The sequence below is a fragment of the Manihot esculenta genome, chromosome 5, assembly GCF_001659605.2.
Source record: "Manihot esculenta cultivar AM560-2 chromosome 5, M.esculenta_v8, whole genome shotgun sequence".
Classification (NCBI taxonomy): Eukaryota; Viridiplantae; Streptophyta; class Magnoliopsida; order Malpighiales; family Euphorbiaceae; genus Manihot; species Manihot esculenta.
In genome coordinates this window covers 30,664,307-30,681,599 of record NC_035165.2, presented here as the reverse complement: position 1 = coordinate 30,681,599, position 17,293 = coordinate 30,664,307, and the positions used below count along the sequence as shown (strand labels likewise).

At 36.4% G+C, this 17,293-nt stretch overlaps 2 protein-coding genes across 2 annotated transcripts; both read right to left on the bottom strand.

Moving 5' to 3' along the window:
• Window positions 1–4,191: 4,191 nt before the first annotated feature.
• Window positions 4,192–6,373, bottom strand: LOC110614900 (protein DETOXIFICATION 48). Its single transcript, XM_021756588.2, has 2 exons — window positions 5,963–6,373; window positions 4,192–5,858 (listed from the first exon to the last, which is right to left on the bottom strand). The coding sequence occupies exons 1-2, from the start codon at window positions 6,095–6,097 to the stop codon at window positions 4,371–4,373; spliced, it is 1,623 nt and encodes a 540-aa protein (XP_021612280.1). The 5' UTR covers window positions 6,098–6,373; the 3' UTR covers window positions 4,192–4,370.
• Window positions 6,374–9,041: 2,668 nt separating this feature from the next.
• LOC110615121 (sucrose transport protein SUC4) lies at window positions 9,042–15,959 on the bottom strand. The gene is made up of 6 exons (XM_021756833.2): window positions 15,306–15,959; window positions 13,349–14,088; window positions 12,799–12,862; window positions 12,659–12,702; window positions 9,926–10,085; window positions 9,042–9,679 (listed from the first exon to the last, which is right to left on the bottom strand). The coding sequence occupies exons 1-5, from the start codon at window positions 15,787–15,789 to the stop codon at window positions 9,927–9,929; spliced, it is 1,491 nt and encodes a 496-aa protein (XP_021612525.1). The 5' UTR covers window positions 15,790–15,959; the 3' UTR covers window positions 9,042–9,679; window position 9,926.
• Window positions 15,960–17,293: the final 1,334 nt, after the last annotated feature.

The following is a 17,293-nucleotide window of genomic DNA, read 5'->3' as shown; positions in this document are numbered from 1 at the left end:
ATCTTCAAAACAAGGTTATAAACTTGTTAAAACCATGAAAGATCTAGAGGAAACACTCAAGATCGAGGGAGGAACGGTGGAGACTCACCTTGGCCGACAATGGGAGAGAAAAAGCTCGCCCGTGCGGACCAAGGGGACCCTTTTATAGTGGCTGGCCAGGCCACGTTCGGGGGCCGAATGTGCCTCCGCATCCATGCAATGTTCGGCGGCCGAACATAAGGTTCGGCGGCCGAACCTGCACTTCCCTCTCTTAGACTTTCGGGGGCCTAACGTGCCTCCCAAAGTCCATGCATGTTCGGCGGCCGAAAGTGAGTTTCGGCGGCCGAACCTGAGTTTTTCCTTAAAGAATTTTCATGCAAAAATTTATTTAAAATCATACTTAAAACATTAAAATACATGAAAACATTTTATAAAAACATGCTTTTACCCTTCTAGAGGTATCCGACACCCAAATTCCACCGGACGGTAGGAATTCCGATACCGGAGTCTAGCCGGGTATTACACCCTCACCCTCCTTCCATGGATTCGGGCCTCCGGCTCTTCCTCTTCTCTGGCTCTTCTCTCCCTTTCCCCGGCACCGCGGCTACTGGTTTGAAGGCGGTCTGGGGTAGGTTGGGGCTCATTGGTTTGGGGTTCTTCTACCACTGGGAGTGTATTCATCGGGGTGCTGAGACCCCTTTGTTGCATTATCTGCCCCAAACAATGGGCGGTGTTCTGTAGTTGGAGGGCCATAGTTTGAAGGTCTTGGTTGGATAAGGTAGCAGTGGGAGCATTCCCTGCCAAACTTGGCGAGGGATTGAGAGGAATGGGTGTTTGGTTGTTTAGTATTGTAGGGCTAGAAAAGGAGAACTGCTGCCCCTCTTGGGCAGAGCTCAGGTCATTTGGGATGTTAAGGTTGTTTTCGTTGTGATTAGCCATCGTGGATCTCAGTGGGTTTTGTTAAGAGTGGAACTCCGGTTATGAAAAGATCTCCCTCGTCCCCACAGACGGCGCCAATTGATGACCTGAGATCCAGAGAAATAGGGTTTTTACAATGGGCTCTGTAAAACTTAGAAAAAGCTTAAACCTAGAGGCGAGTATTTCTCCTTTTATAGGTTTCCTTTTGTCTGCTAGTGACGTGCCAACAGAACGAGTATCATTAGACCACCTGTCTCTGCTACGCTGATACGGACGTACGAGAGAATCAGATCTCTGCCCCATGCTCAACGGTCTCTGATTCTCTCTGTGCGCGGGTAGGCGGGTCTGCAAGGCGAATGGATGAATCCTCCTTCGGGTTCCGGGCTGGACCGGAGAATAGGAACAAAGTAGGGCCCAAATGGGATCGGCCCGAGGTGTAGTGAAGACGAGGCCGGCCTGGTGGAGAAAGCCAGATGAAGCCCGGTCGTGAGGCTGAGCGGACTGGACCCAATTGGCGTGAGTGGCTTGAGGATCTCTAAGCAATGGGCTATTTTCTTGGGCCTGGCCCTAGACTGGGGTGAGGTGAACTCAGAAGTCATCAGTTTTATTTCTATTATAAATAATCTTTCTTATCTATTAAAAACTCACTTTTTCAATTTTTAAGAAATTTCAATAAGACTTAGTCTTTTAGCTTATATTTTCACTTATTTCGTTTTAATCAAATGATATTGGTTAAAACTCCTGACGGAGTCTAAATAGTCTTTTATCAAAATTGTTATTTGATGACATATCATGGATATATATAAATTAATTGATATTTATTAATCCTAATTTTTTACTTTTTTATCTTTTTTTTCTGGTATCAATTTAGAACTCAATATCAACCTTTTTTTTATGACAAAAACTGCAAATTCTCCGATCAAAATGCACTACCTGTATTTGTGTTTCTGAAAATATTCCACTCTTTTAAAAGGATTTGCAGCATGTCAAGCCCTGATAAAATTCTTTCTTTGCATAGTTTGCCGCTGTAGAACTTAACAATTATACTTACTTGTTTGATATCATATTTCGACTCTGCCCTTCGAAAAGGAACGTAAACTCTAACAATTCCATCTCTATAAAGCATGCAAGACATGCAGTTAAAATCCAAATGAATTTTAATGCTTATATATATATAATAGTTGGTATAAGTGTATGCCATGTATATACAAACATGGTGTTAGCAAATGGAGAAGCTGAGATGGTGGGGTGTGGGGGTGGTGGGGAACTGAGTAATGCAGAGGCATATTGCTAGTATTTTTGTCATCTGAGAAGTAGACAGGCAATAATAGCTGGATTTTGTTTCTTCAGTTTGAAGCAGGGCCCCCCTCCACCCTCCATCCAAGGCTCTTCATTTAGAGATACGTCCTTCTCTACTGCTACTGCCCATTATCATATTCTTTACTATTCCTTTGTCTACTAGTGTAGATACTTCTCTTTTTTTCCTTAATTTTATTTCACCATCTCACACTCACATTCCTTATGATTTCTCAACTATTGTGGAGTTGGTTCCAATGTTTTTACCTACATAAGCATTGAAAATATTAAAATCTTAAGTCAATGTACTCATTAAAATGATAAATGACTAATTAGACTCCGTCAGAAGTTTTAACTAATGTCGTTTGGCTAAAACGATATAAGAGAAAATATAGATTGAAAATACGAATAGTCTTATTGAAATTTTTTAAAGATTGAAAAGTGAGTTTGTAATAATGAAATGATACTATTTATAATAAAAACAAAACCCTAATATGCAAAATTATGAAAATATTTAAAAAAATAATTAAAATACAAAATTAACTCCTAAACAATAGAATTTCCATATCAAATCTTGCGACAGGCCTACGGTCCTTATCACACTTTTGAAAATCGTGCGTCTCGAAATTTTATTTCCGAAAAGTTATCGTGAATCTCCATTGGACGTCGACAGCAAAAGTTAGATCTGATTCAAATCTGCCGTAAAGTATAAAACTAATTACTTCATATCATAAAATGAAATGAATAAAAATATATATATACAAAAGAAATAGTTTTTTTTTTTTTTAAAAAAAAATAAATTTTTTGCTTTCATTATTTGAAATTTTTGAAAAAAGAAAAAGAAAAAAATAATGTAAAAGAAGTGCTAGAAAAAAAAAGAGAGAATCAATATTTTTTTGTATTTCCTTTACAAATGAGGAAAAAAAATCCAAAGATAAAGCAACACAACTGCATATAAGTGGTGGTGGGAGAGAATCAAGAATTTTATTAACAAAAGAAGTGATTGTCTATCACCAATATGCTTTTCCAAAAAATAAAAATATCAGAAGAAAATTGAAAAAGTCACATCCATTTTAGTTAAAAGGTTATTGAAATGTTAAAGTGAAGCCAATATATCCAAACCCATTAAATATAATGGTTTGGTAAACAAAACAAAAGGCAAAAGTGAGAAGATGGAAAAGGAGATTAAAAAGAAAATGAATAAGGAAAAAACAAACAGAGAATAAGGATAACCCCTTTTTACAAATGAAAGATGTTGAAAGCAAGGTTTAAAGTACAGCCCTTATGGTTGAACCAAATGCATATTCTAAAAAAAGATAAGGTAAAAATAAAATTGATAAGAATCCACAAGTGTTATTTTTGTATATAAAGAGAAATAATTGATCGTATCAAAAGATCATCTCTAATACAATTGACTCTGACTAGGGTTCGAATTTAAAATATGGAGACGCCGATAGAGAATAGAGTATCAATTTTACGTTTTAGAAAAATAGAATTTATATGTTTAATATTATTATTAATATTTGTTAAGAGTCTAGAGGCTATAGGTTGCCCTTAAAGGAACACAAAGTTGAGGAGAATAGGGTGCTCATAGAGTTGTATTAAGAAAATAAAAGGGAAGGGTTTGGACAAAGTTAAGAAGGTAATATGCTAATATTTCTATTTTGAGTAGTCAAGGTTTTTGCCTAATATGGAAAGGATCAACAAGAAAGGTAGGCTTTAAAAACATCCGACAGCTTAACCCCTTTTTTTTTCTCCTCTCTCTCTCAATCTCACATTTCTTTCCTTATCTTTTCTCTCAAAGGTGTTATTTTATTTCAGAATCAAACCCATTATTTCTATAAGATTGTGATGATCTTACCGATGCATTTAATACAATTTAATAATTTTTTCTTAAAAATTAAATTCGGTCCAAATCTGCTGTAAAATCTAAAACTAATATAGCTGTGCACCGAATGCTTATTAGTCCTCTCAATGCTAATTTGGAGAACTCTAAAATAATGTTAAGTATGTCTACTCCTTTCTACTATGTTATTAATACAACAAGGAGAAGAGGAAATTTAAAAGAAAAAGAAAATTCTGATCTACAGTACAAGTAGAATAGGAACTCTTAATAAATAAAATTCACATCAGCTCCTCAACAGTGGGGGCAAAAATAGTGGGGAAGTGGAAGCTAATCAATGCACAGTTGATGCTGTGGATATGAGAGGATCTGTTTCAAGTGAAGTTGACTTCACAGGCTCATCATTAATACACAATATCTCTTCAAGATTAGCCTTTTTGTTATTAGTTATAGCTTCTGGTTTTGATGATGATGATGATGATGATGATGTGAGCTCTCTTGCTCTTTCTGCTTCAACAATCCAATCTGTTCTGCATAGAACATATAGCATGAGGATGGCACATGAGCCTTGAGCTGCAAGTAACCCAAGCCATAGCCCTGAAAATCCCATTTTAGCTACGAATCCCATCAAGATGGCTACTGGCATACCAACCAAGTAAAACGAACCTAAGTTGATGTTGGCTCCAATGGTAGGCCTAGCACTTCCTCTTAGAACTCCACAACCAGTTGTTTGTGGGCAATTTCCAAGCTCACACAGCCCAGCAATTGGCAATGCTACTGCAGTAAGCTCGAGAATCTCTGAATCGCTTGTGAAAAATCTTCCCCATTGATGTCTCATCAATGTTGTGAATAGCATCGCCAGCAGGCCTAAAGCAAGTGCACATACAAGAGAAACAATCATGGAAATGCGAGCTTTCGCCGGCCGGTTAGCCCCTAACTCGTTCCCAACTCTGGTTGAGACTCCAAGGCTTAGAGATGATGGGAAAACGTAGACTAAAGAGGTTGTCTGAATAAGGATTCCCATTGAAGCTATTGTGGCTTTTGGGTTAGCAAGAAGACCACATAACATTATCATAAATTCATACCACCACCATTCAAGGCAAACTGAAACACAAGTTGGTACTGCAAGAGAGAGCAAAGATGACCATCCTCGGAGGCAATCCATGCTCGGAGAAACCCAAGAATCTTTATATACACCGGAGAAGTAGACAAACGAAAAGAGAAGGAGAAAGACGTTGAGATTAGTCCAAACCATAGCTATGGCTACTCCTGCAATACCCAACTTGAAATGGACAACAAGGAGGAAATTTAGAGGGATATGGAGGAGAACAGAGATGGCTGAACAGTAAGTTAATGGTAATGTGATGCCCTGAGTCCTAAGGTAGATGCGAAGTGGGTGGAGAAGAGAAAGGAAGAAGAGGTCAGGGATGGAAAAAAGAATAAAAGTTTGAGCCATTGAAGATATTTCTTGGTCTTGACCACACCATAAAAGGATTCTCTTCATGTTCAGCCACATGAAAGAGATGGGGATAGAGGTGGAGAGGAGGAGAAGCACGGTTCTTTGAAGAGTTAAGCCGAGAAGCTTCCATTGCTTCGCACCATAAGCTTGTCCACAAATGGGCTCCATTCCCATAGCCAGTCCAGAAATAACAGAGTATCCGGTGATATTAGCAAAGCCAATGGAAAGGGAGCCACCGGCAAGCTCAAGTTCCCCAAGATAACCAAGAAAAAGCATGGAGATCATAGCTCTGGAATAAAGAATGACACCTGTAATTGCTGTAGGACCTGAAATCTTCCCTAAAGCTTTGATTTCTTCTAAGACCTGAATGAAAACAACACAAGAAGAAGAAAAGAAATGAGTGTCTACAGCAAGTGTTTGCTAATATGCTCATGAAAACAGCTGATGGGTGTTTTTGCTTTTGTTACCTCAGAAGGAGTTGGCAATCTATGTAGTTCCTCTTCATCATCAGAAAGAAGATCCATAGGGTTGTTGAATTTAGCGAAACAGGTTTTGTTGGGACAAAGGAATGAGGTTTGAGAAGATGGTTTTGGGTTGCACATATCTTATTGGAATAAAAAAAGGAACTTCAAAACAAATATTGTTAATGAGGTTGAAAGATATATATATATATATGTATATAACTCTCTTAGTGCAAGCTTTGTGTGGTTTGTTTGTTATAGGGAATTCTGAAAATGGATACTTGGACGGAGAAGGGAAGAGGGATGTGGCTATATATACATGAAGGGACTGGGTCCTACTGCTGGGTTCCAAGAAACGTGTCAAGATTATGAAGAGAATGCTGTGAAAAAGTGCCTACTACAGAAAATGCATGAGAGTTAGAAGTGGAGAGGGGGGGGGGGGCCGTCCTCTTCTCTTTTAGCCTCCACTTTTCTCTTTCTATCTCTTAAAAATGAGGTTGGCCACTTCATATTAAATTCTTCTTGCTTTCAAGTTTAGTGAAGATGAGAAGCAGCTCTATGTCTTATCTTTGATATGAGAGATCGGCAGATATATTAGTTTTTACCGCCATAGCTGCTTGGTCCATGAAAATGATAATGGAGGTCCTTTTGGCATTTTGCCAATCTACCATTAACTTTGATTAATACAACTTTTAGATCATGTGGATAATGTTTTTTTTAATGAATTTTTATAAGAAAAAAGATTAAACAAGTTTATCTTGGAGTTCCAAGTGGGAGTTAGATGGGAGAAGCAAATTCCATGCTAGTTGTGAAATGACAGGAGCATAATGGTGTTGTGTATCTTTAGAGAATGGCCTGTTATTCTATTGTGGGCAGAGAAATGTTTGCATGTTCTATGGCAGCTGCCATGCATGCCAGAAAATTCTTTAAACATCCACAAACCATGTGATAAAAATCCACCCTCATCATCATCTTTCTTGTCTGCTCCTCATCAACACTCAACAGGAAAACATCCCTTGAACTACTTGCCCAATTTAACAAGTGACAATCTTTCTGTAGTTTTCTGTTTCCAAAAGGCCCCATCTGTTTTCGGCTTCTCTCCTCCTTTGCTTGTTTGGGCTTTCAAGTTTCAAGTTTAGTGTGAAGGAAAGGAAGGGCAATACAATAATAAAAACTCGTGGTGGAGTTTCTTTGTCTTAAGAAAGTGGAGGAGAAATGGCTGAAACTTGTTAAGATCCAAATCTCATGTAAAATTTATCCTAAACAGGAAATTTTCTGTTCTCAAGAGACTTGGGTAGAGTATTTAACATTAACATGAATTTCCCTATCTTAAATTAGGCTAATTATAATAGATCTTGGAAGTGAAACGTAATGAAATAGAAAATTTCTTTAGCTTAATTCGCCCTGGTTACGACTTGGTGAAAGCATGAAGGAAGTTGAGAGGGGTGAAATGGGTATTAGATATCTTCGTTGTTGTGAGATAAGAGGGAACATGATGATGCCATGTTTAAAGCCAATAAAGAATGGAGGTAGGAGGGATTAACACTTAGCTATTCAATTCCAAGAGATTGGATTCAAGTGTCAAATCCATTTTAAAAGAAAAATAGTTGTTGGGGTTTTTTCCCGGTTAAAAAAAAAAAAAAGATTATCTTTCATGCGTGTGTGGAGGTGGGGGTAGGTGTTATTGACATGAATGGGACCACAAAATAGTGTTAATGGGGGGTGACAGAAGATGGCCGTATTGAGAACCGGCAGATGGAAGAAAAGGGAACACTGAGAGACAATTACGTGCTCCAACTGCAACCCTTTGCTTTGTATCCCTTTTTTCACAACAGAGATGAGACTGTCTCTCTGCGGGTGGGAGAGAGAGCCTTGCCTTGGCTGCGTCTGCCAGGCAACACAATCAGCCCTACCACCACCATCTTTCACCAACAAAATACAACACAGTAAAAAAAAGAAATTAGATTTTTATTTTTTGTGCCAGGTCTGAGCAGCTTCAAAGGCTTCAAAAATCAGTTTTCCTCGGTTTCCCTGTGTAAAAATATTAGCTTCTCTGAAGTCCATACCGACCCATGTCAGATTCCATGTGTCTCCAGCTCAATTAGCTGCTGTAGATGAGAGGTACGTGTCATGAAATGGAAACCAATATACAAAAACTAATGTAAGATAAAAATGAAAACCAATTTTCCTAATTGACAAGTTTTTTTATAGAATCACATGGTGATGCCATTCACTGGCAGTATCAATCAGAAAATCATTTTACATCAAGTTGGCGATATAGTGGAGTTGCAGAGGGAATTTTCTGGCATAATAATCAACTAAATCCAATGCCAAATGCAAGTTTCAATGGAGGAAAAGGATATGCAATAGCGACAACACCTTTCAGGATTTGACATTAATTAAAGATTATACTTCACTAAAAACCAGAACAAATTCACAGATTCCATCCTCCTCACCCTGCGCTCTTTCTTTCCTGAAAAAGCTTTATGCTTAAATATCAGAACTAAGTCACTAGCAGGGTCTCTCTCTCTCTCTCTACTTGTCAACATGCTTGTGAGTTTGTAGCTGGATTCGACCTGTCTACTAAAACTCAATGCCTCATCTTCTGCATGGGTAAGCTACAACGTCCCCATGATCGATTATATTCCCAAGATTTCTGACATAAAATATAAGCATCCATTCTACAGTCTCAGCATATAGGCCTAAGGCCATACTTTTTATAAGTATTAGAATTACCATCATCATTATCTTGTACGAAGAGCAAATCCACCCTATAATCATATTCTGCTAGTTTGGCATAGAATTTCTTATAGTGCTTCTCCAATGTCTTCCTTCCAAACTCGACAATTCCCAGAGCGAACAATTTGCACCGCACACGACCCTTTCAATTGATTTTCTGAAGTCCTCAGCAGAAACCACTGCATGGAAACATTGAAAGCAAAACAGGCTTTCATAGATACTGATAAGTCCAATAAACACAAGAATTTATTCCAAGGTCCAGATACTAACCAATAAAATTTAGGAAAGACACACACCCACAATTTTAATATAAATTATCAATACAAATAATAAAGGAGACCTTCCATAAAAATCAATCAAGCTTTTTGAAAAATCAAAGCATAAAAGACATGTCCCCATCACAGTTTCCATCAGCACAACTCACATACTAACTGATGGCCACCAAGCAAAGTTCACCACATTCATACAACAAATTCAGGCACAAAAAATTACTAGAGATTCCAACGCATCATGCCCGGACCACCAATGGACAATCAAATATTTCTTTTATTTATTTGCCTTTTTTTTTTTTCTAAAATGTTCTGATGAGGAATAAATCCAATCAGCAGCAACTTATCTTGTTGGTGAGGAAGCAGTCTCGAGAGCAATCCTGGGCTTCACTTTTCCATGGCAGCACGTAGGCTTATTCTAATTGGAGGAAATTCTTCACTCATCATTCACCGACAACTATGAAACTCATCTCACAATATACGAGTTGCCATTATGCAACCAGTGTTTATATACAGCTTTTACATTTCCTAATATATGTATTCTGTTGGAAGCACAAGTTTATACCTGGAACCCGTATCCTTCTAACTATTTTTATTTAGAGCTGACTATGCAGTTGAACTCTGAATTATTGATGAATTTCCAAACCTTCAAAACTTCAATGAAATTTCACATTTCTACACACTCAGGCTTGCATTTTGAGTATGACAGCACCTTCTGCAGCTCAATGATAACGGACAACCAATCAGATGAAATTCCAACCAAGTCTTCAACTACTTGGCATAACACAAAAGAGAGGAAAGGAAAATATATTAAATGAATTCACAAAGAGAACAAAAAAAAAACAGCATTTTTTATTCAATAGAGATAAGGACATATATCCACAATTTAGTGCTACTTCTAGGCATTTTGTGTGCTTTGTCAATAGACTGTTACTTGCAAAAAATAAGCACAAAACAGTACCTCATGGAAGGGCCCTGGGCTTCTGAGTACCAGATCGAGGAATACCCAAAATGGCTATGAGTCCACCAGCTAAGGCTGCAAGACCTCCAACTGCAAAGGCTGGCGAGTTTCCACCACCAAATAGCTGATCCCATGGTCCACTTCCAAGTGACACAATCACCTGTTTTGGGGAACAAAGATTTAAAACCCAATGGCTAAAGAAAATGACATGCTAATGGACTGTTTTTCAAGATAATTTTTATTCCCATAAGAAAGTATAAGCAGGAAATTCGCTCAGTACAGTTGCACAGTAATTTTATAGGAACTTGCACAATCCTGTGAATTAATCATAGTTTTCTAGCAAAAGAAGTAATTTTGCTGTAGTTTCTGAAAGATTGCAATATTTTGAATGATAAGAAAAGCACAAAAATCATAATAAATGATAAGAAAAACAAAAAAAAATTATCATAATATTCTCCTGACCATAGTGCATAGACTATATTTTTATTTATTTGAACTAGATGTACATATTCATGATGCACATCAGTGCACCAGTTCTTAAATATATCAAAGGCATAATTAAAAGTAAGCAATTAATCAGATTTCTGACACTGGTCGAAAGGGGGTTAAAATTAGTATTTGGTTACCTTCCAGAAGTTTCAGCAAGAGGAAAGCAATCATACTCAAATATTTGTAAAGGTGGATTCACTTCTCAAGGTATTAAAATTTCAAATGCACACTCAACACATCCAACTTATCTGATGATTTGAATAAAGATTGAAAAGTATTAGCATAAACAAAGGCATTTGCATATCCTCTTTGAGTCAATTCAAATAATGTAGCAACTTGTTGAATATCTTCATGAAGAAGCAAAGTGTAGGATCTAATCCAGGTTGCAATTTTAACGGAAACAAGGAGGCCATAACAGAAGAAAGCTTCCACATCCACCTAATCAGATAATCTTACAGATGAAATCATAATCAGATAATCTTACAGATGAACGAATATGATAGTCTCACACACGAACAGACTTCATGCATCCTTTGTATGCATGAAAAGGAGCAACACAAGTTACAAATGAAGCAGTGAACAGATTCTCCATTGGTCAGGAGGCCAAGGGAGACTTTCTACGCTTCATATATTGTTAGCATCTAACAATAATTTTCGAGTTATTCCTGCAGGAGGACTTAAAATGAAGAACATGAAGACTAAGAGTCATAGTTTTAAATCGTGATCATGGTCGTGTTCATGGTCATGATCGCAGCCATGTTCACAATCATGGTCGCAGGTAATAGAAATAAGTCTATAACAACCATAACGTAATGGTAACGGCTTAGTGCTACGCAAAATTTTCAAAACAATTTGCAAAATTTATAAAATGAATCGACATTAATAGATATAGATCAGAATAATGTACACGACTATATAATACGCATAAATAAATCAAGTAATAGACTATATAACTTAAATTAAACATAAGCAAATTAATGAAATGAAATTAAGCAATAAATTCCAATTAATTTTACTTTTTACAAAGCACGATTTTTATTAACAAAAATTTATTTTTCAACTTTTTAACCTTAAACCTATATATCTTATTACCATAACTAACAGAGATATTAAATTTATAACTTGTCCCAAACATTAAACTACAATTAGCATCAACAAATAACTAATACAACCCAAGCATAAAATTTTATGTAAGTTATTTTGTAATCAATTCCGAAATATAGTTTAAAATTAGAAAAAAAAATACACAATCTTATAGATTGGATAAACTAATAACTCAAAGTATAATTTTAACTCAAAGTTGACATCAAAATGTTCTTTAATCAACAAAAATACAAAAAAAGAAATGCAAAAAACAGCAAATTATAAAAATAAAAGCAAAAAGAAAACTCATTTTTAGAAGAAAAAACTAAAAGGAGTAGTATATGATGGGCTTATAGGAAAAAGATGTAGGAAAAAGAATGAGTTTTTAAAAGAAAAGAAAGAGAGATTTTGAAGGAAAAGGGCACTGAAACTGTTGGAACTCATTGGAACCTCAAAATATGCAGAATACATCACGTTTGAAATGTGAATAAAAGGACCGAGTTATTGGTAACAACTTTTATTATTAGATAACGGTCATTACCGTTTACTAACCACCATAACGGCCATTACATTACGCCTATGAATTAGGGGACCCTTTAAATAACGGGATACCAGGAAACAACTCTCCATTTCCCATCACATAACGGCCGTTGTTTGATACCATGCTCTGAGTCTGGCCAAACCAATTCAGTTAAATTATTTAGAGGAACACATGTTGCATGGCTATCACCATGCACGCAAACTTAGAATTTGTATACAAACCTGACCTCCTTCAATCCCCCTCTTCCCCAGCCACCCAACTACTTGAGCTAAGTCTGTGGATTTTGCAACTTTCCATTTTAACTGTGTTCCTTATAGAGTTGAAATAAAAAGTATTACCTTTGCTTGTAAAGTAATTAATAATGTACTTCATATGTAGCATGATTACAAAATTTCATACTTTCACATTCGAGGCTGCAAAATAATATTCGGACAATTACATCTATCAAGAAACTACTGTTTTTACTTTTGCTTGTCATTTTTGTAGGAGTTCTTGTTGTGATATTGCAGGTTTAGTTTAAGATTGCACAGCAAAAACACAAACATACATGCATGTGCACACATACACACACAGAGATAAAGAGAGAGAGAGAAGAAAGTAGATAAGGGAAAAAGAAAAACCTGTGGAATCACAATTGCCAAATTTAAAACACCCATTGATAAACCTGAAAGAGTCATCAAGACAAGCAGGTCAACTGCCAAAAAAGAAAAAGCTAGAAACAAGAGAAGACTTTGAAGTAAAAACCATTAAGAATTCCCACCTTGACCAAGTCCTAGAGGTTCTATCCGTGAGGAAATCAAGGCGTACGGCACACTATAAGTGATCTGCAAGGCAATAATCTATGAGAATGTTTCTTCTAACAAAATTACACAGGAAATATTTAGACAAAAATGTAAGGTGACCAACCAATTGAAACCCCTTGCCTACAGAGCATGGTTGAAAACAACCATATTTTGGGGCTGTTATAATTTCTGACAGAGGAATTCCCAGGCCAAATGTATGTCCTAACATCTTTCTTTTTTTCCTTTTTTACCTTTAATTTCAAGGGCTGCTTGTTAGAAGCACACATTTGAGGCATCAGATGATAAGGTAAAGGTAGTCCAATTACATAGGCCACAGCAAAGAAGATCAAGAATATTGAATTCAAATTAAAAATTGTGACTTTTAAATCCAGTATCTTTGACAATTTCAAGTTCGCAAGAAATGTTAAGTCGTGAACATTATTCTTTGTTTAGCTCCAAATCTATTTGACTAGAAAAGTTTAATTGAAGAACACATAGACTAGGAGTAGGACAAAGTCAGCAACTTACTGCCAGCGGAACGCCAAGAACTGCAAAAATAACAACTGCTGAAATTACAATGCCACTTGGTGGTAGATCATGACCTAAATAGCCAATATGGTTTGCAACATAGGAGGTTATAAGCATAGCAAGGAAGCAAAGAGCCATCAGTATATTTGAGAGCCCCCAAATGAAACCAGCTCCCCACTTCCTGCAGAGCTTTTCCATGAGCACAGATGTTATGCCAAGAAAAACCGAATTCAACATCAGAGCAAAAGAACCCGCTCTGACCCCAACATTATAATTCTGTCCTTCATTTGGCTTTCCACCATAGATTTCTCGACCCATCCAATCAGTATCAAAGAGAAGAAATGGAAACCAACCAATCCAATTTAGAGCAGTAACTAACAATATCGTCCACACAGGCCAAGGAAAATATCTAAATGTCCCAAATAGCTCCCATAGGAAAGCCTCTTGGCTTGACTCTACTGACACATCTTCAGCCAAGGGTGTGGATCTGTTGGACAAACCTAGAGGTGATTCTTGAGCTGCTGTAATGCTTAGATACGAAGTAATTACCATAAAAACAATGTCAAGATAGAATGCAGACTTGAGATTGGCACAATCAACGTTACATGCAGTAGTAACTGTAAATGGAAAAACCTTGAACCAATTACTGAATGCTCCAGTCGCGAAGCCAAGAATATTACCAATAGCCATGAATAGTGAGAAATAAGCATTGGCCACTCGAGTCCTCCGATGATCCTTTCCTAACATGGCAGAAAATTACCATAAGGAAAATGTCAAATTTGTTGTTTTTTCCCCTCATCTTTTTCTTTTTTAAAGAAAAGAATAACAGTATGCTCAATAAGTGGTAAGAACTGGTGTTTCAAACAGGCAAATAGATAATAAAGCCCACTATTTACATGTTTTTGCATTTTAATCCAATCATTTCAATTTTGATTTATTGTTTTAACATTTTGATTTGGTGCAGTTTTAGCCATATATGAAATTCAAATATTACACATATGGCACACTATGTAGAATATCTATTTATTACAAATGACATGCCATATGTATAATAATTGAATTTCACTTATTGATTACCAAAAATCTAATGTGAATTCAACTCAATCATATTGGATAGGAACATAAGAACACTTAAACATTTAAAGGTTCTCTCTTAAAACTTTTGGTAATATGATAAATAAATTTTTTAAGTAATTGCAAGAATATTTAATCCAATCAACTTAAGAAATAATGCCTATTCGTAATTTTTTTTCTAGTTTGATCTAATATAAGAAGCCTTTGTCATAGCGTACTAGCTCTTGCTCTTTAATATATCTAAATATAAAAACTTTAAAGCTCAAAAATAAATAAATAAATAAATAAATCAAGCCTGCAAATATTATATTTGAGACTCTCACAAATTATTATCCTAAAAAGCACCGATCTTAAGATTAAACTGGATCCCACCTAAGTTAACGCATTAGTCTATACGTAGGCCAAACCCAGCACGGAAAATCCTGATGGAGACACCAATTGCTCACCAATCAGTCTCGAGCCCACCTTCCACTCAAAAACTCCAAGACAAATAAAACATCACACCCAAAAATAATTGTCCGTTTAATTAGAAAGGTTCCCTTCAGCCAAACCACTAGTTAGGCAATAATAGGACCTTAAACAAATGATAAAGTAACATCAATCAAAATTAAAATAAACAAATAAAATAATAATAAACATCCCACATTGAACCTTTGCTTTATCTTTCATAAAGAAAATTAATGCCAAATTATGTGAAAACCACACTTCACCATTTCAGTACCAAATCTAAACAAATAAAGAAATAAATGATCTTAACGAAATCACGATCTCGATTAGGGTTTGATTTTATTCCAGACAAACTCAATCTAAATTCAAAAGGAAGAGAAAAAAGCATTCCACAAATAAGGGAAAATTTTACAGTGGATTTGAGCTCTATAATTACCAGTAAGATCAGCAAGAAGCGCTCTACAGGGACCCTGAGTCGTGTTGTTAGCCACGTCCAGAACCCAGAATCCGAACACAAAAACTCCAATAGCTCTTGGTCTGGTGTTTCCCCTGTCTCCTAGCAACCATCCGATATCGGCCGAGTGGCCGATGATTAAAACGGCAACAACAATTAAAATTGCACCTGTTAAAATAAACGGCCTGCGGCGTCCGAACCGGCTAGCGCAGCGATCACTCATGTGGCCAACGAGGGGCTGCACCACCAGGCCCGATAATGGCCCGCAAAGCCATATAACGCTGGCCCACGCGTGCGGAATTCCTAGTTCCTGAACGTAAGGTGTCAAGAGAGAGAGCTGTAGAGCCCATCCGAATTGTATTCCACCCGCGATTGAAGTCACGCGCAGTAGCTGACGCAACGGGACTCTCCGGACCACCGGTGGGCGAGCCCTGGCTCGGTGTGACTCCGCCTGTGGGATTGCCATCACCTTCTCGAAATAAACAAGCACAAGCACCAAAACTCACTATCTCTAGATTCTATACTATGATAACTCTTTCTCTGGTGTCGCGACGGTGCTCCTCCTCTCCTCCTCCTCCTCCTCCTCCTCCCCCCCTCTCTCACTCTCTCTCTCTCTCTCTCTCTCTATCTCACACTCACTCGCACTCTCACTCAGGCGTCAACTGTTTTTCAGTTAGAAATCAGCGAATTGAAGGAACGATGAAGGAAATTGGCGGCATCGCTGATGGTTTCAATTACAGAAATACCCTTAACCATTGAATTTATTACGAGTAGAATAGAAGGAGAAAACAGTATAGAGGGCATGAGTTGGAAATAATATAACAAAGCGAGGGCAAATATTGAAAACAAAATTAATTTGTTTTGGGGGGGATTTGGGCCCTGGGTGAGCGTGAGGAGTCCAAGTTGCCTCTAATAAGTGACGTTTACGATACTGGGATCCCGACGTCCAAAGACAGAAATAGCCCTATAAAGATGCAAATAGCATGGCTGTTTCTGTAAATTCTGTGGTTTTAGCCTTCTTTCAGACAGGGTCTGCCCAGTGGCCACCACCCCAGTCAAGTCAGGCCGAAATCGACAATTCAGGGGCCGAAAGGGAGGCTAAATGATTAAGAAGGTTCGATTTCGAATTCTGATTCAGTTCATTGATGATTTTTATTATAATTTTTAATGATTTAATTTTAGTTTTTATGAAAATTTGGTCCCATTTTTGGACCCAACCGAATTCAATTATTTTTTGGACAACCTAAGAAAATATTTTGCTCTCCAAAAATTACGAACAAAAAGTAAAGAAAATTGCAGTAACAATTAATTTACTAAATTTTACTTTTTAATAATAAATTTTATTAATTCTAAAATCTTGCGTATAGTGAAATTACATTGACCAAAAAAACCTTATAATATAAAAAATTAGTACATATTTCTTCTCTTCCATAAATTAAAGCTTACTTTCTTTTTCTGTTCAGCTCAAATTATAAAACATTTTTCCTTTTAAAAGAGTAATTTACTATTAGCTTTTTTATTATATCCTATTTAATATGTACTAAAAATAAGATTTCTTAGTTTTAAGAATAATATAGTAAGAGAATAATATAAGTAAATGATATATTAGAACATATAATATAAAATTAATTAATTTAAATATGTTAATTATATTTTTAACCCATATAAAAATAAATATAAATATATTTTTATGGAATAGATAGAATATCATTTTTTTTTTTAAATATACAAACCAATAGATATAAAAGGTTCAAATGCATGAAAAAATATAGGTTAAATGGTAAATTGTATTCTCAATACTCTAATTTAGTTTAGCCAGAGCTTTTGTCATTTAGCGATATTCCTATGCTCCATCTGGACAGCAAGAAGGGGATGGATTTCTTTTCCATTATTTTTCTTTTTTTGAAATAGTAAATCTAATATAAACTAGAGGAGGTCTTTTGACTTTTGTTTTTTATTTTAGCATGTTG